This window comes from Gymnoscopelus braueri, assembly GCF_963280865.1.
Source record: "Gymnoscopelus braueri genome assembly, chromosome: 23".
NCBI lineage: Eukaryota > Metazoa > Chordata > Actinopteri > Myctophiformes > Myctophidae > Gymnoscopelus > Gymnoscopelus braueri.
The window spans coordinates 26,591,255-26,614,527 of NC_137625.1; the positions used below are offsets into that span (position 1 = coordinate 26,591,255).

Below are 23,273 nucleotides of genomic sequence, written 5' to 3' on the forward strand. Positions count from 1 at the left end.
ATTTGTTTGTGGCTGGAGCAATTGATCTTAATTTGCACACAGCCATTGACCATCACTATGGGCATCTAACAGCGAAGCCCGTTTTTCGATTTCCCCAAATCTCAGCTGTTTATTCGCGTTTTTATGTAAAATAATGTCGCCATGGTTACGGCGGCTGCCCAGCTGTGGGATGGCCCCGCGAGCTATGGGACGAACTGCCTCCTGGGTTGCCAGACCATGTGCGGATATCCCCCCGCCGGTATGGACTAGTCATGTTTAATTACTTAAAAACACAATATTATGTGATTTTAAAGGAGCCACCTGTGTAGTCCTATTGGGGGTAATTCAGTTTCAGCTTCACCCAGCTGATGGCTTCTCAGATGGTTATGATGAGCACTCAGGGGGGAGCAGTTAGGGGTTAAGTGCGTTGCTCAGGGAGTATAGGCACCCTTCTATACACAGCCAGGGCGCGAACCAGGGACCTTCTGTTACCCAGACAGCCTCTCTTTACCCATTACATTTTTGCTTTTTCTCCCCAATTTAGTCATAATACCCATTGATTCCTCCCCACACACATTCCTGTGTGTTGTCACTGCTGTTGTATCCTACCCTTTTTTTAAATAAATGTATATATGAAAAAGGGAGAAAAAGTAATTGAAAAACACGGTCTCCTCACGCATTAGAAGGACAATATCAGTCACCAGAACCAAGGATGGGTGTTTACAATGAATCTAACATGGCTAAACTGGAGTTTGAAGTTACAATGTATTTGTATAGGACTTAAAAACTGTCTGGGGTGTTCACAAAAGCCCAAGTTGAGGTTAAAAGTACCCAAAACATGTTTGAAAGTGAAATATCCCTTTAACATATTATTTCAAAAATAGGGAAAATAGCAAATCTACAAGCTCTCATGCATTGTGAGCTTGTAAATCAGCTATAGTAACACATACAGTATGAGTACACATTACATATGTCATTAGTCTCTTGAGAGACTACATAACAAGGAGTGTTTAGGTCAGCTGCAGTCTTTTTCGTGGTTGGCACTGTTATCTAGCTGTGTCTTCTTCCCTCCTAGCAACTCCTATTCTATGCTATCATCTTTCCCACACTGAAACCAGATCCTGCATCCAGTGCAATGGATAAATTGGCACAGACAGCACTGTCCTCCTCTAAAGCTGTAAGTGATATTTTTTGTTAAAATGTTAAAGCTCTTTATTCTGTAGTAATCATTGCTATGGAGTGTTTGTTCAGTAACAGAGGTCGTCTCCCTTCTGTCTAGCTCTTTAGTAAACAGAAAATACGCTTTCAGTCGGGTCATCAATTTCATCCAATTAGGAAATAGAACCCATTTATCAGCTTCAATTTTTATAGTGTTCCAATTCCAATTGTGTCTGCTAATGTCTTTGTTTCATCACTTCCAAGTTCACATCTTTATTAATAGTAATAATAATAATTCATTTTATTTGTAACACACTTTACATTTCTACAAATCTCAAAGTGCAGGGTTTAAAAACAGCGGCTACAACGACAACAATATCAAAGGCAAAAAACAACAACAACAACAAAAGATCCTACTTGTACTTGTGGTAAAAAGTTGATTAATTAAATTCAATTATATCCTGTATGAATTCTCTCTCCTGATTGGATGATACTGACCTGAAAATATGTTGGAGAGCAGGAGAGCTGGGGAGATCCCTGTTACTGAACAAACACTCTATGGGAATTTAGAGCTATTTAACCCTTATTAATAAACTATTTATATCACTTACAGTCCCTTTAAATACTCCATTCATGGTGTAGCTTGCTGACAAGAACTGATCTTAAAGCTAAAACCCCAATGTATACATCACCGTACAACGGTGTCATACTGTACATAGCAGATCTACAAGCACACGAGTTGCGGGGCGGTGTGAGTTTAGATCTGCTATTTTCGAGGTGCAACAACGTGGTACGATGGACCTTGAATCGGGATAAACAACACATTAGCAAGCATCACCAAATTAGTCTTAAGACCATCTCATCCTCTCCAATGCACTGTAACCATGCCAGTGGTGTAAAGTAACTAAGTACATTTGCTCAAGTATTGTACTTAAATACATGAGGAATTTTTACTTTTACTTCTACTCCACTACATCTCAGAGGCAAATATTGTACTTTTACTCCACTACAATTATTTGAAAACTTTAGTTACTAGTTACTTTGCAGATATAAATTATTATATTATAAAACACACATTAACCACTTTAGCCCTATTTTATACCTAGGCTATTTGAAAATAGCCGATCTACAAGCTCACAACACGTCGCATCGCACATGTGCTTGTAGTTGTGCTTGTAGATCTGCTATTTTCAAACATTTTAGTACTTTTACTTTTGGTACTTTAAGCATATTTTGATGCCAATACTTTTGTGCTTTTACTCAAGTAACATTTTGAACACAGGCTTTTACTTGTAACAGACTACTTCTACATAGTGGTATTGATACTTTTACTTAAGTATAAAAATGTCAGTACTTTTTCCACCACTGACCATGCCAAACAAACTGGACCAGTGGTTCTCAAAGTGGGGTCCAGGGACTCTCAGGGTTCCTTGAAGGGGTTCCAAATTGACCCTTACAGGTCTGTAACTCTGAGAGTGTTCTATTTGTACACTCTCAGAGTTATGGGGGTCCTTGAAATAAATGAAAAGGTTTGAGAAACAGTGAACTGGAACTATGAGACCTCGCACAGAGACAGTGATTCGTACAAACAAACTCTGCTGTGCATCATCTCAAGCGAGCTATGTAAACAAAGTGTGCTGAGGGAGCCAAGCGGAACACCATGAGCAGGCTAGAACTCAGTGGGAAAAGTCAGGTAACAACATTGATTTTTCACGGGGATTTAACGGTGACTTGAGCAAAAATCCTTATAACACAAGAGATCTGCCGAATTTAACCATGTTTATATTCAGAAGATATACAGACATGAGATATTTATTTTTGTATCAGAAGCATATCTTAATTGGGATGTCCCCAATAGGACATCAAAAATAATGTGCAGGCCACGAGGGGCCTGCATCATTTTGATGCCAATACTTTTGTACTTTTACTCAAGTAAATTTTAAATTCTGGACTTTTACTTGTAACAGAGTATTTCTATATTGCAGTATTGGTACTTTTACTTAAGTAAAGAATTTGAGTACTTTTCCCACCACTGCTTATAGCGATTATAGCGTGAGGCACGTTTTCTTTTAAACAATTTAATATATCAACAAATTGTTAATGTAAAAATAACAAGCTCACAACGCATCCCATTGCGATGCGTTGTGAGCTTGTAGATCGGCTATTTTCACTAGTTTAGCAAATTTACCAAAATAGAGATTGATTATTAATCGATTGGTTTATTAAATTACCAATTATCAATTACATGTATAATCAATTAAATCGATTAGTTTGATTAATTGTTGCATCCCTAGCAACATTCTGCCATTATATGATGTTAATGTTATCGTGAGATTCACTAGGGGGCAGCAATCGTTAGAAAACTGCCATACTGTGGTCCCACAGCAGTGTGAGCACTGAGCACAAAGAATCTGACTCACAGTGAGAAATGAACTAGGACAGTGGTTCTCAAACTTTTTCATGCCAAGGACAAAATATGTTGTTCCAGGGACCCCCAGAAGCAAAGATTTTAGTTACAAATGTTCGCATGAAAATATGTTCAAATATGTTCAAAGGTTTGCACACATCTTCACGATTTTTTTCAAAAATAGCAGATCTACAAGCTCATAGCGCGGCACTCGGTGCCGCGCTATGAGCTTGTATATCTGCTATTTTTGAATAGCCAAAGTATAAAAGGTAAAAATTATTGTGACGCCGTATTAACACATTTTGCTGGGGACCCCCTGGTACCCCCCCCAAGAACCCCTGGAGGTCCCTGGACCCCACTTTGAGAACCAATGAACTAGGAGCTCAAGTGTTTTGGGAAAACAGTTCAAATTTCAAGCCGCATCAGGGTAGTACGCGTGGCTTTGAGGAGAAGAAACACAGGCATTAAGGTAACTTGTCCTGTTTGGATAGGGATGGGGTCGTTGTTTTCTCTAAAACACGGACAGCTTTAAGTGCTCTAGTGGTTCAGGGGGGTCATATAAGACCTTGTTCAAACCCCAGGTGTCATGTGTTTGTATATGAACTTCTGCTTGGCCACTTTTCAGGTCAACCAGTGCTAAAATGATTGATTTGTTTTGTAACAACTGCCACCTCTTTGAAGGAAATATTTAGGACACTTAAACATAAAGCTGCCATGTTTATGTGCTGCTTCCTGCCTGTAGCCCCCACCACCACCACCACACACAGATTACTTCACACATTAAAAGTGCGTAATACTGTTTGCTTTGCTTTGGAAAGTTCTGCCAGCAGTATTGTTGGGTCTCTTATTATAGCCTATCTGCAGTGTTTACAGAACCCATCCAACAGTCTGTGACCTAATCTGGTTAAATCAAAAGATCCACATAAGACAAGGGAGTGAAAATGATCAAACAAAAGGACAGTCAACTCTTTGACCAGTTGGCTATGAAACCCCAACTTTTCGGAGGGGTTCAAAGCCGAGCAGCGCAGATGAAGGCTCTTTTAAGCACACTGTGTGCGCCGCCGCGTTCACCGGCTCTACTCATCTCTTCACTAATTGCCACAAAAATAAAGCCAGTGCATGATTGAGAGATCAAACCCAGGGGAACTCAGTGGGAACACTTCAATGCATTGTGGGTACTGGATAGCCTGCTGATTCACAAGGGTGATGTCACATGTCCACTGACTGTTACATAAACATTTCTGGACCATCTCTGGACCATGCAAAGAGCTGACCAGTTTTTTGGTATAGTGCAAAAAGGTTTGAGCAGTCAATGAGTTACCATCAGACATCTTTGTTGGGAAATTCTTGTTTAACACATGAAGCCGATTCTACAAATGTCTCCTAAATCCCAACAGTATTCTGAAAAAACGTATGTTTCAGTGGTGCTCAAACTTTTTCATGTCAAGGACTCCCAAACTTGTATGTATTTGGCCGCTGACCCCCATCTCAAAATATTTTGTTCCAGGGACCCCCAGAAGCAAAGATTTTAGTTGAAAATGTTTGCTTTAAAACAATATAATTCAAAGATTTGCACACATTTTCATAATTTTTCAAAAATAGCAGATCTACAAGCTCGTATCGCGGCACTCGGTGCCGCGCTATGAGCTTGTATATCTGCTATTTTTGAATAGCCAAAGTGTAAAATAATGCTTTTTTAGCTAAAATCTAAAAGTGACACAGATCTTAATCCAGGTCTTAATGGGTTAAAGTGGTACCGATAAAGTGCAGATATTTTGAACAGCTGCTTATCAAAATATAATAGTTATTCCTCTCATAATTTCACATTCAACAGTTTATACAGCTGGTTCTGGGTAAAGATTGCTTTTTAAGTAAAAAAAATACAATGTTCTATGAATCAAAGCATTTCAGGGATTTTTGTTCGATTTTATGGGCAAAATCATGGAGTCTGCAGCTGTTGCACTCATTATGTCCTGGAATAAAAAGTTACCTTGTTATTACCTTATTATTGCTGCTACAATGTCTGAGGGACACCAGAATAAAATAATTACACTCTTCTGTACTCAAGCTGTAACATAAATAAACCTTGAAGTCACTAGGACTACATGAGAGTGAGAATATGTTGAGATTAGGAAGGCTAACTTTCATGTCACCATTGGCTCCCTGTATGGCACTAACTCTAATGGTATTATAACTACTTAACTAGAATAGCGATAGAGAGCATATTGGACAGCTTCAAAGTCATCTACTCTCTGAGCTGAAGATAATCGCAGCCTGCCCTGGGTGAGAAGTTGGCAACTACTTCTAGTAATTCTGTCAGAGTGAATATCTCTCACAAAGTCATCACATTACACTATAAAGACACTTTTTTTTTTAATCATCATGAGTGAGTGCCAACTGCAAGTTACACATATAGCCTACTACTGTACTACAAGCAATATCATTTGTGAATTCATGTACATTTCCCCCCCCCCATTGGGATGTCACAATGCTTGCATTAAATTGTGTAGTGCTGTACGACTTTTCAGACCTCTAAAACACTGGATATTGTGAGCGGAAATGTTTTCAGTATCCTATCTTTCCTTGAATCAACAGTAGGATAGGTTGAGAGGGAAAAATAACAGCCTTGGTTTGGTTTCAAAATAACAAAAGACAGCCTCCTTCTGAAATTGACAAACAAAACGTAAAAAGAAATTATGTCATGGAATCCCTGTTTCATATTACACCCCTATAGTTTATAATGTCAAGGCTGCCTTTGCTTTCTTTGAAGATGTCCAGCATCTCCCCAACAGAGGGAGATGCTTTATTTTATTCTCCAAAATAAAACTCACATCACTCATTATAGCATTTCATAGGATCGGGTATAGAGTATACTCATGCTACCCCATGAAGCCACTTAAATGAACGCATGCTTTTGGAAACCATACCAACTTTTATGAAGGGAGGGTGATTCAACACAGAGCAATAAAACAGAATTGTAAGATGCATAGGGCATGTAAGGGCCAGGCTATCCTAGTTTATAGACACATTTCAACTACAGATTACAACCACAAAGTAGACTAGGGGTGGAGATAACTGGGCACCTGGACGAGTGGGCACTGGGATAACTGGGCACTAGGACGAGTGTGCACCTGGAGAGGTGGGAACCGGGATAACTGGGCACCTGGATGAGTGGGCACTTAGGGGTGGAGATAACTGGGCACCTGGATGAGTGGGCACCTGGACAGGTGGGCACCAGGACAACTGGGCACCAAAACCATCTGGACACTAGGGACATGTGGGCGCCTGGACAACTGGGAGGGGTGAAGATAACTGGGCACCTGGAAGAGTGGGCACCTGGAGAGGTGGGCACCAGGACAACTGGGCACCAAAACCATCTGAGCACTAGGGACATGTGAGTACCTGGACGAGTGGGCACCTGAATTAGGATTTGTGTCCTCTAGTGTTTTTAACGTTGGAAAGTGATATTTAACCCACTGTTCTTTAAACAAAATACAACACAACAACAAGGTCAAAAGTACAATATAAGAGTGTAGGTATTTGCCAAAATAGAAGTACAGTTAAAAAAATAGAACAAATTGGGAAAATGGTAAAATACCAAAAAGAATTAAGGATACCAAAACAATGGTCAAATGATTAGCCATGGTTCACATGACACTTGTATATGACAGTCATGTTTCAGGGCTAGTCAAATGATCAATGTTAGGATAGAGAAAATATAGCTAAACAGTACATATAAAATGATAAAAGAAAATATAGTAGCCTACTGTTAATTTTTTTAGCAGTACACTATAGAATGATAGGAAAAAAACTGGAGATAAATAGTAGCCTACTGTTAATTTTTTTTTACCTCAGCACTATTTTGGCAAATAAACTCTTATTGTACTTTTGACCTAGTTGTTGTGTTGTTAGGGCGTTTAAAGAACAGTGGGTTAAATATCACTTACCAACAACAAAGCAGCATGCTATGTAGGCTAAAGTAAAAAAAACACTTGTGGACACGAATCCTAATCCAGGTGCCCACTCGTCCAGGTGCCCACTCACCTAGGTGCCCAGTTATCTCCACCACTAAGTACCCACTCGTCCAGGTGGCCGCTCGTCCTAGTGCCCAGTTATCCCGATCCCAATTTGGCCAATTAATGTTTGATCAGTTTTTATAGCATAGTTTGTTATACTTTTGATGCAGTAATGGTCTTTTTCTTTACTTTTAGGTATTAAAAAGGCCCTTAAATTGTCACACTGTCATTTGGGGACCCCCCCCCAAAAAAATAATAATATATATATATATATATATATATATATATATATATATATATATATATATATATATATATATATATATAAAATAAAATAAATAAATGTGTGGACTCCCCTGGGGGTCCCGACCCACAGGTTGAGAACCACTGTGCTACAGCACCTTTGCAGCAACACCCCGGCGCACTTCAGAGGCTGAACTCCGCCTACTCAATATTTAAACCCACGGTGTCCTCTGGCACTCAGTTTCACTCAGTAGTAGCCTTACAGACACAACTTGATCTTGACCAACACGTTTGGAACCGTGGGAAATAATAACTGCAAGAAAGATCCAGATTTTCTCTTGTGATTACATTCTCTAAAGGGTAAGGATTTTAAAAGAATAATAATAATAATAAATAAATAAAAAACGTTAATTTGAGAACATTTGATGTATTTTGCTGAAGAAGTTTAACACTGAAAGGAGATCATTTTTTCCCTCTTTTTTCCCCCTGTCTTTTTTACAATTGTATAGGCTAAATGGAAATGTCTCTTTTATTGTTTAGTTGCCTATATTTGAGCTCTTTTAAACGGTCTATGATCATGGAATTAAACTTGTTTCTGGTGTTTTAAAAGTAGGATATAGGCTACAAATGAATTGAATGAATGAGGGACAAATCCCAATCAAATCTCCTGGGCCAGCATGCATTTAGATTAACTGTTAAACTAGACTATAGCCAGTTAGTTTTAGGTTGTGTGTGTGTGTTGGAAATATGTAATTAATGTTTTGGGGGTTTTCTGCTCTGCACTTTACAGGAATCATCGATCATCTCTACATTATAGCTTATTGCCTGGACACATAAAACTTTTGGAAATAAAAAGTCTTTTGACTTTTGAACCTTGTCCAGGTGTATTAGACTTATGAGGGTGAGATGCGGTCTCTTCTCCAGATCACTGTGTGTTGCATCAGCCTCCTGTCTCTGCAGCAGCTCTCTGCTCTAACGGTCGAGGAGCGACTTGAGAGTAACGACAGGTAGGAAGACATTTCATATCTTACAGTGAAAGACCATTGCATTTAATAGATGAAAAGCGTGCTTTGAGCTCAATTTGGTTTCTTTGTGAAGTTGAACTATATGTGGATTTCATTCACTAAGTAGGCAGTGTGGTGGAAAGTAACTAAGTAGCCTACATTTACTCAAGTAGGCTACTGTAGGCTACTTCCTACAATTCTGAGGTATACTTTTGCTTTACTGTATTTCCAATTTTCAATATATTCTTTTACTTCTACTCCACTACATCTCAGAGGCAATTATTGTACTTTTACTACAGTTATTTGAAAACTTTAGTTACTAGTTACTTTGTAGATTAGAATTATTATTACAAAACATACATTAAGTGGTTAATGATTAACCACTGCAGCCCTATTTAAACTTTGGCTATTTGAAAATAGCTAATCTACAAGCTCACAATGCATCAGGATGGAAGCATTGTGAGTAGATCTACTATTTTCAAAAGATCTTTATACATTTTATACCTTGTGAAAACGGGACATTCTGCAGAACGAGTACTTTTACTTTTGGTACTTTAAGTATATTTTGATGCCAATACTTTTGTAGGCTACTTTTGCTCAAGTAAATAAAAACAAATAAGTACTTTTTCCACCACTGAAGATGAAAGACCATTTTATTTGAGATGAAAAGCGTGCTTTGAGCTCAATTTGTGAAGTTAAACCTGAGGATTTCATTCACTAGCAGGCTAATCATGTTATAGACTGAATGTATTAGCTTAATATAGGACACAGTGTTGTGAAATGAAATCTAATGTGATGGATGCCGGGATGATTGTGGATAAAGTGGAGACGCCAGCATGAGGTCAAATGAATACAAGAACAATCGCCCCAAAACACACTCACCCCGGGTCTGATCCGACGTCCTCGGAACGGTCGCCACCAGGTATTCCTAAACTTAACGTTACCTCAGTAAAACTATGACTAAAAACCTAACCTTAATCCTAAACTTAACCTCAGTAAAACTATGCCTAAACCTAACTTTATTCCTAAACGTAACCTCAGTAAAACTATGCCTAAACCTAACTTTATTCATATCAAAAACGGAAAAACCTTAACCTCAGACAGTAAGACAAATACAAGAATACAAGAACCACTGGGGGCGACCGGTCCGCGAAAGATATGGGGGCGAGTGTGTTTTGGGGCGAGTCTTCCGGTTACCGGTCAAAACCTATGCGTGATGCAATAGACGTAGTAGCCTAACCTCCATTCACTGAGATAAAAGAGCTAATGCTGTTTAATTTAATAGTCCAGTGATTGGCACCGCGTGCCGAGCTTTGTAGATTAGAGATCATGGTTTCATTTGCATTATTATTTTACTTGGGTGACGTCTGTGTCGTTGTGGAGATCATGACCATTATTCCATTAACAAAATACTTTAATAAAGCCTAATACTTAAAATAGGTGTGTGTGGATATTGGCTGTGATTCACATTTTTCAACCTTTTTAGTTTCAAGGACCCCCAGTTTGATATGCACTATAGGCCACGGAAACCCATTTGAAACTCTGGGATCTAAAATTCCTCACTAAAATAAATGATTTAGCTGGGGGGACCCCATGGAACCCCTTAAGGGACCCCATGTTGAGAACCAGTGGTTTAGAAAGTTTGACCTTGAAAACAGTGACATAAGTTCAGTTGTCAAATATTGTATACAGACAGTACAGTAAATTAGTACAGTATTGTCCATAATAGGCCTACAGTCTGTATAGGCCTACTAAATGGCAGTGAACTTCTCACACAGTAAAATCGTTTATGTTTAGTTTATAGAGTTAGTTAGTTTACTGATCATTAAAATGTGCAGTATCTTTCCACAATGTTATTTGCACAATCCAAACATGTGAGACTATATGCATACATGCAACCTAGGCAGGTTATACATATTTATTCACAAATTCTTCCTTTCCTGCTTTCCTGCTCTTTTTTCTTTTCTTTATTTAGAGTAATGTGGTGTTTTTGTTGACATTCTTTTGTTTAGTCTAATCTGGCTGTGATTCAGCATTTAAAATAGTAATTTAAGGTGTGAAAACCAGTTTTCTCTGGCATGTGTACAGCCTTCCCTCTAGCATTAATTGATATGTATCTTATTCAGTATTGAGGAGGCCCTACCTGTATTTTTCCACCCTGGTGCAGCTGATGACCGTAAAATCATAGCTGCACAACACACACACGCGCACACACACACACACACACACACACACACACACACACACACACACACACACACACACACACACACACACACACACACACACACACACACACACACACACACACACACACACACACACACACACACACACACACACACACACACACACACACACACACACTTATCCATCATTAACCAACAAGGAAATAGCTGCCAGGAGTTACAGTGTAGTTACAGTGTACTAACTAGCTAGGCAATGAGGAAGCGTTAAGTAGATTCAGTGTCAGGATGCCCCCTTTTGGTGGACAGTAGAACAACACCTGCCCACCTGTCCAGTGTCATTGCTGTGTGCTGGATAACTGTTTGTAATCACAACACCTCAATGGAGCCACATACCACTTAAGCCCAGTTAAACTTTTTTTTCTCTAAACTAGCGAAAATAGCCAATCTACAAGCTCACAAAACATTTCAAAGGCTTGTGCTATTTTCAGAAATTTCATTTGATTTTCAACCATAGTGACATGCCCAACATATAGGGATGTCAGGTTAGACCCCCCTCCCCATACACACACACACACACACACATTAACATCCATTGAGCTCAACACTATGTGTTTGTCCATATGTGTACTATATATGTCTATATAATGTGAACATTATATAGAGAATTGACCTAAATGAACTCGTGTAAGGGTCACTCTTAAATGAACACTGAGGAACGACGTGATGGTCTTACAGTCAAGTTAATGATGTTCTGAGGATATCAGCGTGCTCGCGTGCGTGCGTGTTCACCTGGAAAACACCTGCTGCTGAAACCTAATCAAAACAAAGGGTGGCAGAGCTCTTGTTTCCTCTGTGTGTTTGTTGCTCAGGCCTCATCCATTATGCCTCTGCCTAAAAATCTACCTTTCTACACTCCAAAATCCAGTGTTAATTCCAGAATCCAGAGAAGAAAATGGACCGTTACGGGTCTATTTTTATTCTCTCAGAGGTCAGTTAACGGCCCGGATTTTGCAGTGTGTTTACAACTCTGGGGCACAAGAACCCAAATGTGGCTCATGTTTGTGGTTGTCATGGGGCTTTTGGAATATGATAATTGAATTACACAGTAACTAAAAGGCACGTATTGGACTACGGAGACTGTATGGTGCAGGGTGATCAGTGTATTTGAACAAAACAATATATGAAAATGTATTCTTAATGAGTGGCTTTAGTTTCACACCATATCTGTCTTAAATGCCTTGTCTGTGTTATCTAATAGGACAGTAAATTCCCAATTTCTCTTAGCTCGATCACATACTGTTCTTTTATCGCCACATGCTCTCTTTTCCCTCCTCTCTTTATGATATTCGTGGTTAGAGTTCTATCATTCTTCTGTATGTGCCCTTGTTGCTCCTTTGTGTCCAGATAAGGACTCAGAAATATCCCACAAATCTACAGCAGTGGTAGAAGGTAACTAAGTACATTTACTTAAGTACTGTACTTAAGTAACATTTTGTGGTATTTGTACTTTACTTGAGTATTTCCAATACTTCTACTCCACTACATCTCAGAGACAAATATTGTACTTTTACTCCACTACAATTATTTGAAAACTTAAGTTACTAGTTACTTTTCAGATATAAATGATCATATTATAAAACACACATTAACCACTTTAGCCCTATTTGATACATAGGCTATTTGAAAATAGCCGATCTACAAGCTCACAACGCGTCACATCGCGACGCGTGGTGAGCTTGTAGATCTGCTATTTTCAAATATTTTAGTACTTTTACTTTTGGTACTTTCAGTATATTTTGATGCCAATACTTTTGTACTTTTACTCAAGTAACATTTTTAATTCTGGACTTTTACTTGTAACAGAGTATTTCTATATTGCAGTATTGGTACTTTTACTTAAGTAAAACATTTGAGTACTTTTTCCACCGCTGGTCTAACAATGTGCAACTCTTTACAAACAAGGAGAAACGGCCTGTTCTTTGGGCAGGTTTCAGCACTACCCTCCATTGTCACTTTTCACATAATTACGTGAGGTTTTCACGAGGGGAAAATTGTCAGGGTCCAGAGCCAGAGACCAAGTTAAATATGGCTTTTAGAGAGTGAAGCGGCTTTACATTTTAGATTCTAGCAGTGGGAAAGGGGCGGTGCTTGTTCGTTTGCGGTAAAACGCTTGTTGCCCTGGTCCATGCTCTTCTACACGTCTGTCTGAACCAAATATGACCCTCACTTGCAGGTGTGTGTGTGTGTGTGTGTGTGTGTGTGTGTGTGTGTGTGTGCATGTGCGTGTGCGTGTGCGTGCGCGTGCACGTGCGTGTGCGTGTGGGTGAGTGCGAGTGTGGATTTGCTCGGACACCCGCAGGTCCAAATAATCAACCCCCCAAAACAACCTGCTAAATCATGAACTTGCTTTCTTGAACAGTGAGTGACTCGTGCAGCATGGGGTCAAGGAACCCTCTGTGCCTGGAGTTCACAGACATCCATCATAGGCAAGTCTTAACATAATATTTATCTCAGGAAAAGATGGGCTCAAATTGCTCAATACGTTTTCACAGAGGATGTTTGTCGAGAGAGACAGCACATGCCACCGGCGTACACAACCGTAAACGTCAATTTACTATCTAGATTCTGACATGTTTATGCCATATCAAACCATAACAAGAACATTACTTTTCACTTTATCTCTTTCGCCTTCTCAGGAGGCACGTTTACCCTCGCAGGAGGGTGATTGAAGCCAGTATTCCCTCTTATAGTAAACTGTCTCAAGTGAGGCCACTTATATGGCGCTCTGTGAATGTATGTTCCGATGGGGGGCCATGGTGTAAACAAACACAGACCCAGTGGCTTGCCTTGGACTGTGCAGAGATGCGTGAACCCCATAAATACTTGCATGTCACTCTGCTCCACGGGGGTCGCAGTGACCAGGCCTGGGCTCCGAGGGGAAAGCAACACGACCCCGTTGTGCAGAGAATTCCACTGTGGATTAGCGGCTAAGACCTAAATTCCACCCTCCACATCCATAAAGCACAGGTTTCCGTTCTGTGAAGAAAACCGAACCATGCAGGGAGACATGAATGTGTATATACAGTATAGTGTATTTATAAGAGACCAGTTTATGAGGTATCAAGAGGTTTAAATAAAAACCAGAGGGAGGGAGGAGACAACCGTTTGATGCTGTGATTGTGAACAATTAGGTTGCTAAGTCAGTATAGCATTCTTGCTTGGCGGTTGCGGGAGTGATTGATGATCTCATGATGTGGTCTGCTCGTCAAACGAGCGAGAGAAAGGAGGCAGATGAGTCATCATAATGGCTTATAACGTGGCAGCCTTCCCTTTCCATCTGTGTCATTTTCTGTCACCTAAGTTTGCAAGGTTTGACCTTTCTGCCTCAATTAGTTATGAAAACACCAACAGTTTAGAGCACAAGTTGAAACAAGGTTTCTTTTGGAAATAAATCGCCTTTTCCTTCTTGACAACAATTTCCCCACTGTTTTCTTAAGGAATGTACCATATTTACTGGTGATTATGATAAGCTCCGTCCGCCCTGGGTATAATCACCTACTGAATCAAGGCCCTGGTACGGTTCGGTGGGAGCATGTCAGCTAAGAGCTTGGCATCAGGAAGTGTCTGGTTTCACAAAGGTTTGATTCCAGAACTCAGAATTAGCACCGCTAGTCTAATATGGGGTTAATCTAAAAATAAATGGGGGATGAACTTAACCTTTTACCGAACTTTAAAATCCCCAGCATCATCTTCAGTCAAAGGGACTTTCAGCCTTAATACCATTAAAGCTAAGATCAGGCGTGTTGTTGAACACCTGGAGCGAGTGAACCATTTTATAAAAAATGGCTCTGCTATCTTTGATCCTCTGCCAATAACAAAGATCTTGATTACTGTCAATTTGCAGGATTAGTCTCTTAATTGGCAAGTCAGGTAGTTTAGTATGGCAGTCAAAAGGCTTACTCAGGGAAAGCAGCACCAGTGTACCACAGAGAGTTCGAGACAGGATGACTGACATTTAGATTTATCCAGTAGTCCACTATCATACTGCAGTTCTCAGTCAAGAATAGTTTTTGCCTATGAGCTATGAGTTAATTAAAATGTTTAAAATATTAAAAGCAAGTATCAGTTCTCAGGTTTTTTTAGGCCAAGTTGTCTCAGTACTGGGTGGGGCATCCTAAGTACCCCATTGAAAGGCCAAACACTTGATAAAAGCAAACATGTTTTGACCTACTTTAAAGAGTCGTTCTTATTTGTCCTTTCCCCTGTAGTAACCAAAAGGGTATTTGGGGCTTTCTGGCAATTTCAGACAACCTCACTGTCAAAAGTGGGCACTGCTGTATGTCAAAGGTCCAGGACAGCGTGTTACATTCAGGAAACTGTAGACGCGCAGACACAAAGTCCGGTCCTGCTACAAGAGGGCAGCAGGTTCATATGAAAGTGAAACAACTACTGTAGGTGGCCAGATAGTGAGGCAAAGCTTTCCAGTAAAAGAGGGGCCACAGGTCGAAATGGCCAACGTGTGCCCATCAACAGCCATTGTGTCTCCTTGAGCTTGAGCAAGACTTTAACGGCAGCCTGCTCTTGTAAGTCGCTGTGGGTAAGAGCTAAATGCCTGGAATGTAAATGTAAACGGTCCCCACACCACAGTCCTCAGAGGCACGGTGATTGGGTAAGGATACATTCTCATGGACAGTGATGTCCTAATCCTGAGCTTTTCTCCCATAACTGGCCATTTTATTTTTGTTTTCCTTTGTCTACGTTTTCCATTGTGCTTTGTTTATATAGTAGTAAGCCCTCTTTTGACAGTCTGCTCTGAGTGTTAACATTTTTTATCCAGGATTCAAATAACAAAACACGAGTAAATCTGCACCCTAGATTACATTACAGCCTTGTTTTGAAAAGAATTGGCGTTATCGAGGAACTGAGAACTCCCCGACCCCTGCCCATACTGCAAACAAACGTACCAACCAAAACTGGCAAATTCTGTGCAAGGCCGATGTCAGGGCATTAGACACAGACACAATTCCCTTGCAGTCAGACATCATGTGCTTGGAAAACCAGGTGGGTGGAACATGGTGATGTGGTGCCATGTGGTTGGAGATCTTGGCATAATGACCTTGTCCTGAAAATAGTGCTTGGCTGGCACTGTCTGGGCACTGACATTATATGCACCTGGCTTTGTAAGACAGACAGACACCAGGGTTCTAACCTTTGAGGCTGGCATTAATCTGTTGAATGAGTAAAGCAATGAATGAACAAAGCAAAACATTTGCGTGTCAAATAGTGATCTCAAGCCCAAAGTGCACACTGTAGTGTAGGGGAATATGTTTGGTTCCCGCCAGCATCCCCATGCACCCTGTGATTTCTCACATTCCAGTCTCTATGTATGGGTAAAGACTGGGCGTTTGTGATGAACACAAGTCAGCATTTCACAAATGGAACACTCTTTTTTTATAATTATACCAACCATCATTACTGCCTCTCCAAAAGAGTGGCTGGAAACAGAGCAGAACTTGAAGCCACACTGGCAACGTCTTTCTGCTTTGACATATTTAAACATCATTACAAGATGTGCTATTTGTACTATTTTACATAGTTTATCCACCTTTATTTACCAACTAATGGCAACTGGCTCCTATTTACAGCCCCCTGAGCGTCAGTAGGTCTGGATTAAGACACAGGGCCTGGAGACACGATGCACACTGCACAAACACACCAGGGAGAGCTTGGAGATGAGCCCTCAGGTTCAGGTTGTGAACAGCCAGTGTCTTTTTCAAACAATGAACAGATGGCCAGGCAGCCTCCCTCTCAGTGCTGCATGCAGCCAGAGTCAACCTGGGCTGTGTTTGCTGAACAGCTCGTTCCCCGAAATGTTACAGTGCACTTCTCTGGACATGCTCTTAGTCACTCTTTAAAGAGGCCACCGTACTAGCAGAATCACCTCGGGGTTATACGATATAGTAAAGGGGATTGATGCGGTACGTGCTGTTTTGAACCTGTGAAAGTCCATTAACACGAATGCATTAAGAGGGCAACGCAGTGTCCACGTGGACATGCCCTAATCATGTTAGGTATCCAGAACTGTGGGGGGGGGGGGGAAACGGCAACGAAGGCCATTCTGTACATTGGTCTATGAGACAACTGGCTCTTCTGTCCCAGAATAATCGTTTGATCTGCAGACTCACCATCCACCTCCTTTCTCCATGTTCTCATCAGGTGGGATCTCCTCCAGAAGACCAGTGGCCAGAGAGAGCAGGAGCCCCTCAGTCAAGAAACGCCTTCTGACCATGCTGTCTCCACGGATGCCACCCCTGCCTCCATTGTCCTCAACACTCAAAGGCAGCTTCCTAGTTTCCTCAAACACAAGAAGCACACAGACAGGCGAGGAGTCTCACCTAGCCTGGCATGGGCACGGCCAGCCGAGGGCTCAGACGTCCGGCGGAGGGCAAAGAGAAGTCGTCGCCACGTCCACTCACGGGGGGGCCACCACCACCACAATCACCACCCCCAGCTGATGAGAGTGGGGTGTGTCCTGGGCACCTGTCAGGTGCAGAACCTCAGCCACCGGCTCTACCAGCTGATTGGCCAGAGTGGGAGAGAAGACCACTCCCCCATCAACCCCAGGAGTCCCCATAGCTATGGTTGAGCCATGCTCCGATTGGCTCCTCAAAACACCCACAGCAAGTCTATTTAGCTCCATATATTTATCTCTTTAATGTATTACTGAAAGTCGTTGCCTTAGTGTCTGATGTAGTCCATATATTTGTTGAAATGACAATTATATTCTTCTTGGATGACTTGTGCCTCTCTTTGCTCTTCGTGTGGAAAAGAAATCAAGAAAAAAGGATTCAAACTCACTGACAATGAATCCGTCTGAAAGACCAAACCCCACCCCCGCCCCAACACACACACACACACACACACACACACACACACACACACACACACACACACACACACACACACACACACACACACACACACACACACACACACACACACACACACACACACACACACACACACACACACACACACACACACACACAGGTTGATTATCTCCCCCCACTCGGATCGGAGAACATAACATCTTCTCGTCAAACCCTTTTCGTTTCTCCCTCCTAACCACTGCAGAAGCTAAGAGGGCCCCAGTTCAACATCTTAATCCTGTTAATGTAAGAATAAAGGCTTGTCTACCAGTCACCCTCTTCAACACCAGTGGCTTGGCCCTGCCGATGCAATGCCTACTGACCTCCCTGGCGGTGTTTAGGCCTCGGCTCATTGATCAAACACTTGAGCCCCTAATGTGGGGATTTCAACCTGATCTCACAGCTGGAGCCCTGTCAAAACCCATGTGTTCCCAAAGACCTCTCAAAATGACCCAGTGAACCCCTTTACCCCTTAATTCCCAGTACCCTTTCACATCCACAAAGACAGGTTCGGGGGGATGGTTGGTGTGTCTGGACTGGACTTTAGAACTGTCTCAGAGCCAACTAGAAATCTATTCTTCTGTCTTAAATGACTGTCTCACATCAGGACTTGATGATTTAGGACTACAGTTTACAACTGAAGCCAACCACAGCATGTGAGTTGAGACTATAACCACGCGTGGAGGGGAAAGAGTGTACTCCGAGAATGAGGTATGGAGGATCAGTTTCAGTGTCGCAGTGTAACGCCATGGTTGGCCAACACCGGTGGCATAGTGAAACCTGGATGGATGATGGATCAACAGAACGTGGCTGTAATACTGTTGGCTTCTGTTGTCCCCTGAGTCCAAGCCAGGAAATATGAGCTCTTTCACGTGATTCATAAGTTCTCCCTGTGAGGTACGACTTTAGCTTGATGGCAATTTAATAAACCTGATCTAATCACTTCAGTCATGTACCGCCATGGCAGGGGGTGCATAAGCCTACTGTCACTTTCACTCGCAAAACATACACATGTACAGTACAGTACCCATACTGTCCTGTGTCTGCTCACATGCACTCACACAGGCATTTGGAGACCTAAAGCTTGCAGACATCACCTGATTCAGAGCTAATAATTGTCTTGAGACAAAGAGACTATGTTACATTTGAAAAAATACAAAAATAAACTAATTAAGCTGATCACACTAGACAGGATGTGGTATGGCAAAGGCAACAATTGAATACAGATTGTAATACAGATTGCTTAAAAGCACCATGCTACGTAAATTGAAACATCTAACCCTATTTTCGTATGATCATATCAATGACGATATTTTAATCCGGAACTTAAAAAAAGGTCTGTACGCCTGTACAATGTCCGTTAAGCTCTAGGGCACCATTCGCTGTTATAAAACACAAAAAAGCCATATCCTTGCTTTACCCAGCTACAGCCTAATAACAACAAGCTCAAAGTTGGCAAATCCCAGGCCCAATCCTTTAATATTATGCACTTGCCTCTCTGTGGGGTAAGCCAAATTAAGACTCCAATTTTGTCGATTTGTTCATTCCTTTCGAGCTCCGTGTTGCACTTTTTTTTACACTTTTTGGCCGAAGCACACATTAGATAATGACTTCCATTCAAAGTAAAAAAAAACACAAAAATACATCTATGAAGAACAGTCTAACCAGTAACCACACAGTAAAATCATAACTCTGAGAATGTTACTGTGCAGCTATATTCAGGTCAGCTGTCCCTGATATTCCCAAAATGCAGTACATGACAACACCTTGTATACAACAAACAAAATGGCATTGGCATGTGTGCTGTTAAGTTGTAGTATGTTAAATGAGTTTAAATTAGTCCCGAGACCATGGCGAAAACCTCTACTGTTACATTGTGGCTTTATAATGAGAAACCAGAGTGACCAAAATTTCCAGAGTAAGAGTTCCAGTTTTTAAATTAGTCAGTGAAGTGCTAGAATGCCAACACAAATATATAGCCCAAGGCTGTCTTCTCTATTTATGTCCGCCTCTGAAATGGTGGGCGGAAGACGCACTAAAAAATGATTTCTAACAAGCATTCTAAAATCTGACTGGTCTTGAAAAGTATATATTTTTTATAAATGTATAATAATTAATTCTAGAATAAAAAACGGCTAACCACAGGCTTTACCATATGGTAACTTGAAATGTAGTCACATTTAGTCACATTAATTTAGGCTATGTTTTCCACACAATCAAGTTTTGTTTCTCCTTTGTTTTGCAAATATTATTTTACAGACATCCAAGTATGGTATTGCTCAAAGAGCAGTGGTTTAAATTCACCAAATACCTGAGAATACTTGACATTTACTTTACAGTGTGTTATCTACATCATACAATAATGTGCTCTTATGCCTGCTGTCTTCTGTGATTTCTGTCGCTTTTGCCTTAATATTCTTTATCAAAAGTGGGATTTCTATTTCTGCCTTAGGTCCGCTTTTTCTGCTGTCTCTCCCGTCAGGTGCCCCCCAAGATCAAAGGTCATTAATCGTTGATTCTTTGGTCTTCAGTCTAATCTGTTCAAAGGCTTGCTGAACTTGAAACATGCCATTCTCCCTGCTGTAATGGAGCTAATCAGTGTCTCGTGACAGATCATTAAAAAGCTTATTTTCAAACGCTGCAAACCTTGGTGGATCTCTCTACTTTTTAACATGTACCACCACACACACGCACCACAGAATATGTATGGTGTGTAGTGTACAGGTATGTGTGTTTGTGTGTGTGTGTTTGTGTGTGTACATATGTAATTTATGTTTGACTTGCCATGCACGGCATATCAGGAAACATATTTTGTGTTGAATCCTTTTTTTTCATGTCGCTCACAATCTCTGTTAAAGTGTGTCTTTGAGACGGAAACATTGATGTCATTGGAGGGTCGTTTTCTCGAGTAAATGGGCCTTTTGACCACTAATATCTCCCAGTATGTCTGAAGAGAAACATGTTACAGTCATTCTCAAACCCATGTGATAGTGTCTTTACTTCCCAATTGGAAACAGGTACAGGAAGGTGTTAAGCGTTGTCACAGATGTTCACGTTGTGTGATGGATACTAGTAAACTCCTGTCCTCTACTGATTTTACATTTCAGAGTCAGATCTCTCTTTTCTTAGGATTGCAGGAAAGCACTTTAACGCAAGCGTGCATGTTGTTGTTGGTTACTCACCACTTGAATCTCAACCATTGTAACTTGTAAAAGAGCAATGAGAATTCTGTTATATTTGCGTTGGATGAGGATCTCAATGAATGATTGTATGAAGATGTGCCAGTAGCCTTCGCTCCATGTGTGGGGCTCAGGATGATTTGTGAATATAATGTCCACTTGTGAATATCTTATTTAGCCAACCTATTTAAGAAAGTAATGTATTTAAGTTATCTTTGTATGTTTGATATCTGTATGTCACCAAAGACTATTTATGTTGTATTTTCCATGCTCCTCAAACTTTACTTTATGTTAGGAAAGGAAATAAAATAAATCCTAACTGTAGTTAAATGTTACTGTTTGAAAATGTCCTTCACTCTTTGTAAAATAAAGAAACACTATGTAGTGAGTTGATGCATAATGTGCTTCTGATTTGAGAAAGAATGTGTTAGGGCAAAAATGAACCCATACAGGATTTGTGTGTGTGTGTGTGTGTGTGTGTGTGTGTGTGTGTGTGTGTGTGTGTGTGTGTGTGTGTGTGTGTGTGTGTGTGTGTGTGTGTGTGTGTGTGTGTGTGTGTGTGTGTGTGTGTGTGTGTGTGTGTGTGTGTGTGTGTGTGTGTGTGTGCTTGCATGTGTACCAAAGAGCCTACTCTATAAAATAAAAAGAATATGACCAAAAATGCCTCCACACAGTACTATGGACCACTCACTTACTTACTTAATTACTTACTTATTTACAGTACTATGCTACATATATCAGGGGTTTTGAAATGTTTTCATGCCAAGTCATTCATAATTTCAAGTGAATTGAACTATAATGAAATCAAATTTGTCTGGGGACCCACTGGAACCCACCCACAGACCATTTAAAAACATCTGCCTCATATGTATAAGTGAGAAACTACTAGTCAACAAAAGCATACACACCCATACTAATATGATGGATGGAGGCAATGCAAGAGAGTAAAGCTACTGTGTTAATATAACCTTGACCAGGCTGCATTGACCCTATATAGTCTTCAGATAAGTCAATCATTACATGTCCAGGAATGACAGAACAAACAAACAGGACGTCAGGAAGAGGTAGAAAGAGAATGAAATTATGACAAACGTCAGAGCAGTGTGACAAGGACATACAGTAAGCCGGAATAAAGGTTTGAGGAGAGGGTTGTATGACCGGGCAGAGTTAATGAGTGACAGTGGGATTGGCTGGAGCCACAAATGCAACTGGTGCACAGATGGTACAGTCAGCAGCCTGTTGGTGGAAGGAGGGAGGGAGGACATTACTTAATTGTTTACACAAGGCAATGGAAATTTGATATTTTCCAGACACACTTGCATTTCTTCAGAAAAAGGTGGAGTTATGTCATGCTTCATTGCCCTGCTCAAGGGTACTTCAGCACCCCAGTTATTGGTCAGCCAGCCTCTCTACTTATCAGCTAAACTTGCCACTAAGGTTTCGAGGATTAATCTCCAGCTGCTCTTTTCCGCTACATGAAACATCATCTAAACATGACAGCCAACTGCTCAAAAAGCACTTCATCAACCTTCATTTGAACCTCGGGAACAAGGGAGAGGTCCTCGTTTTACATGCCGCTGAGTTACAACAAAACAACATTTTAACCCAAAAATTATTGCAATTAAAAACAATTAAGAACCAAATTCTGAAATCAACAATGAGTCCATTTTCAAAGTTTATATAATCGTCATGTCATGGCCACCACATTATTGAACATTGAACCTTTCTTCACTGGACCAGAAAAAAACAAAATGTGTTTGTCAAGCTACCAGCTATACTGTAGTACCTCCGTCAGACTTTTCTGTGTGTCTATGACATCTGAGACACAACAGCAATGTTTAGTCAAATCCTCCTGCACCGCTCCAACTGCAGTATGTCAGCTGAAACTGTGTCATATCACAAGACTAAATGGGAACAGGTCACCTTGAGGGACCTTGAGGGACGTTCATTGTCTCCGCCAGGCCGAAAGGCATGGCCGAGACTATGTTTTGCACCCTGTCCGTCCGTCCGTCTGTCCGTCCGTCTGTGTGTGTGTGCGCGTGTGTCCGTCTGTGAACAGCTAATCTCCGACACTGTTGGCCTGATCACAGCGAAACTGTGCACACACTCCCTGGATGCCAGAGCAGAACCTCTGCCCAAGATGTTTCACATGGGCCTGTTATATCGCCA

General features: G+C 40.9%; 1 protein-coding gene across 1 annotated transcript; it reads left to right on the forward strand.

Moving 5' to 3' along the window:
- The first annotated feature begins 8,039 nt into the window (after positions 1–8,039).
- On the forward strand, positions 8,040–21,504 carry adm2a (adrenomedullin 2a). Its single transcript, XM_080421330.1, has 3 exons — positions 8,040–8,163; positions 8,594–8,810; positions 17,213–21,504. The coding sequence occupies exons 2-3, from the start codon at positions 8,710–8,712 to the stop codon at positions 17,640–17,642; spliced, it is 531 nt and encodes a 176-aa protein (XP_080277456.1). The 5' UTR covers positions 8,040–8,163; positions 8,594–8,709; the 3' UTR covers positions 17,643–21,504.
- Positions 21,505–23,273: the final 1,769 nt, after the last annotated feature.

What these genes read in the sequence shown, in the direction of transcription:
- adm2a (XM_080421330.1), top strand. Translation starts at nt 8,710, where the DNA reads ATGCGGTCTCTTCTCCAGATCACTGTGTGTTGCATCAGCCTCCTGTCT. An exon ending in CGACTTGAGAGTAACGACAG is followed by an intron (nt 8,811 to 17,212) that starts GTAGGAAGACAT and finishes TGTTCTCATCAG; the next exon opens with GTGGGATCTCCTCCAGAAGA.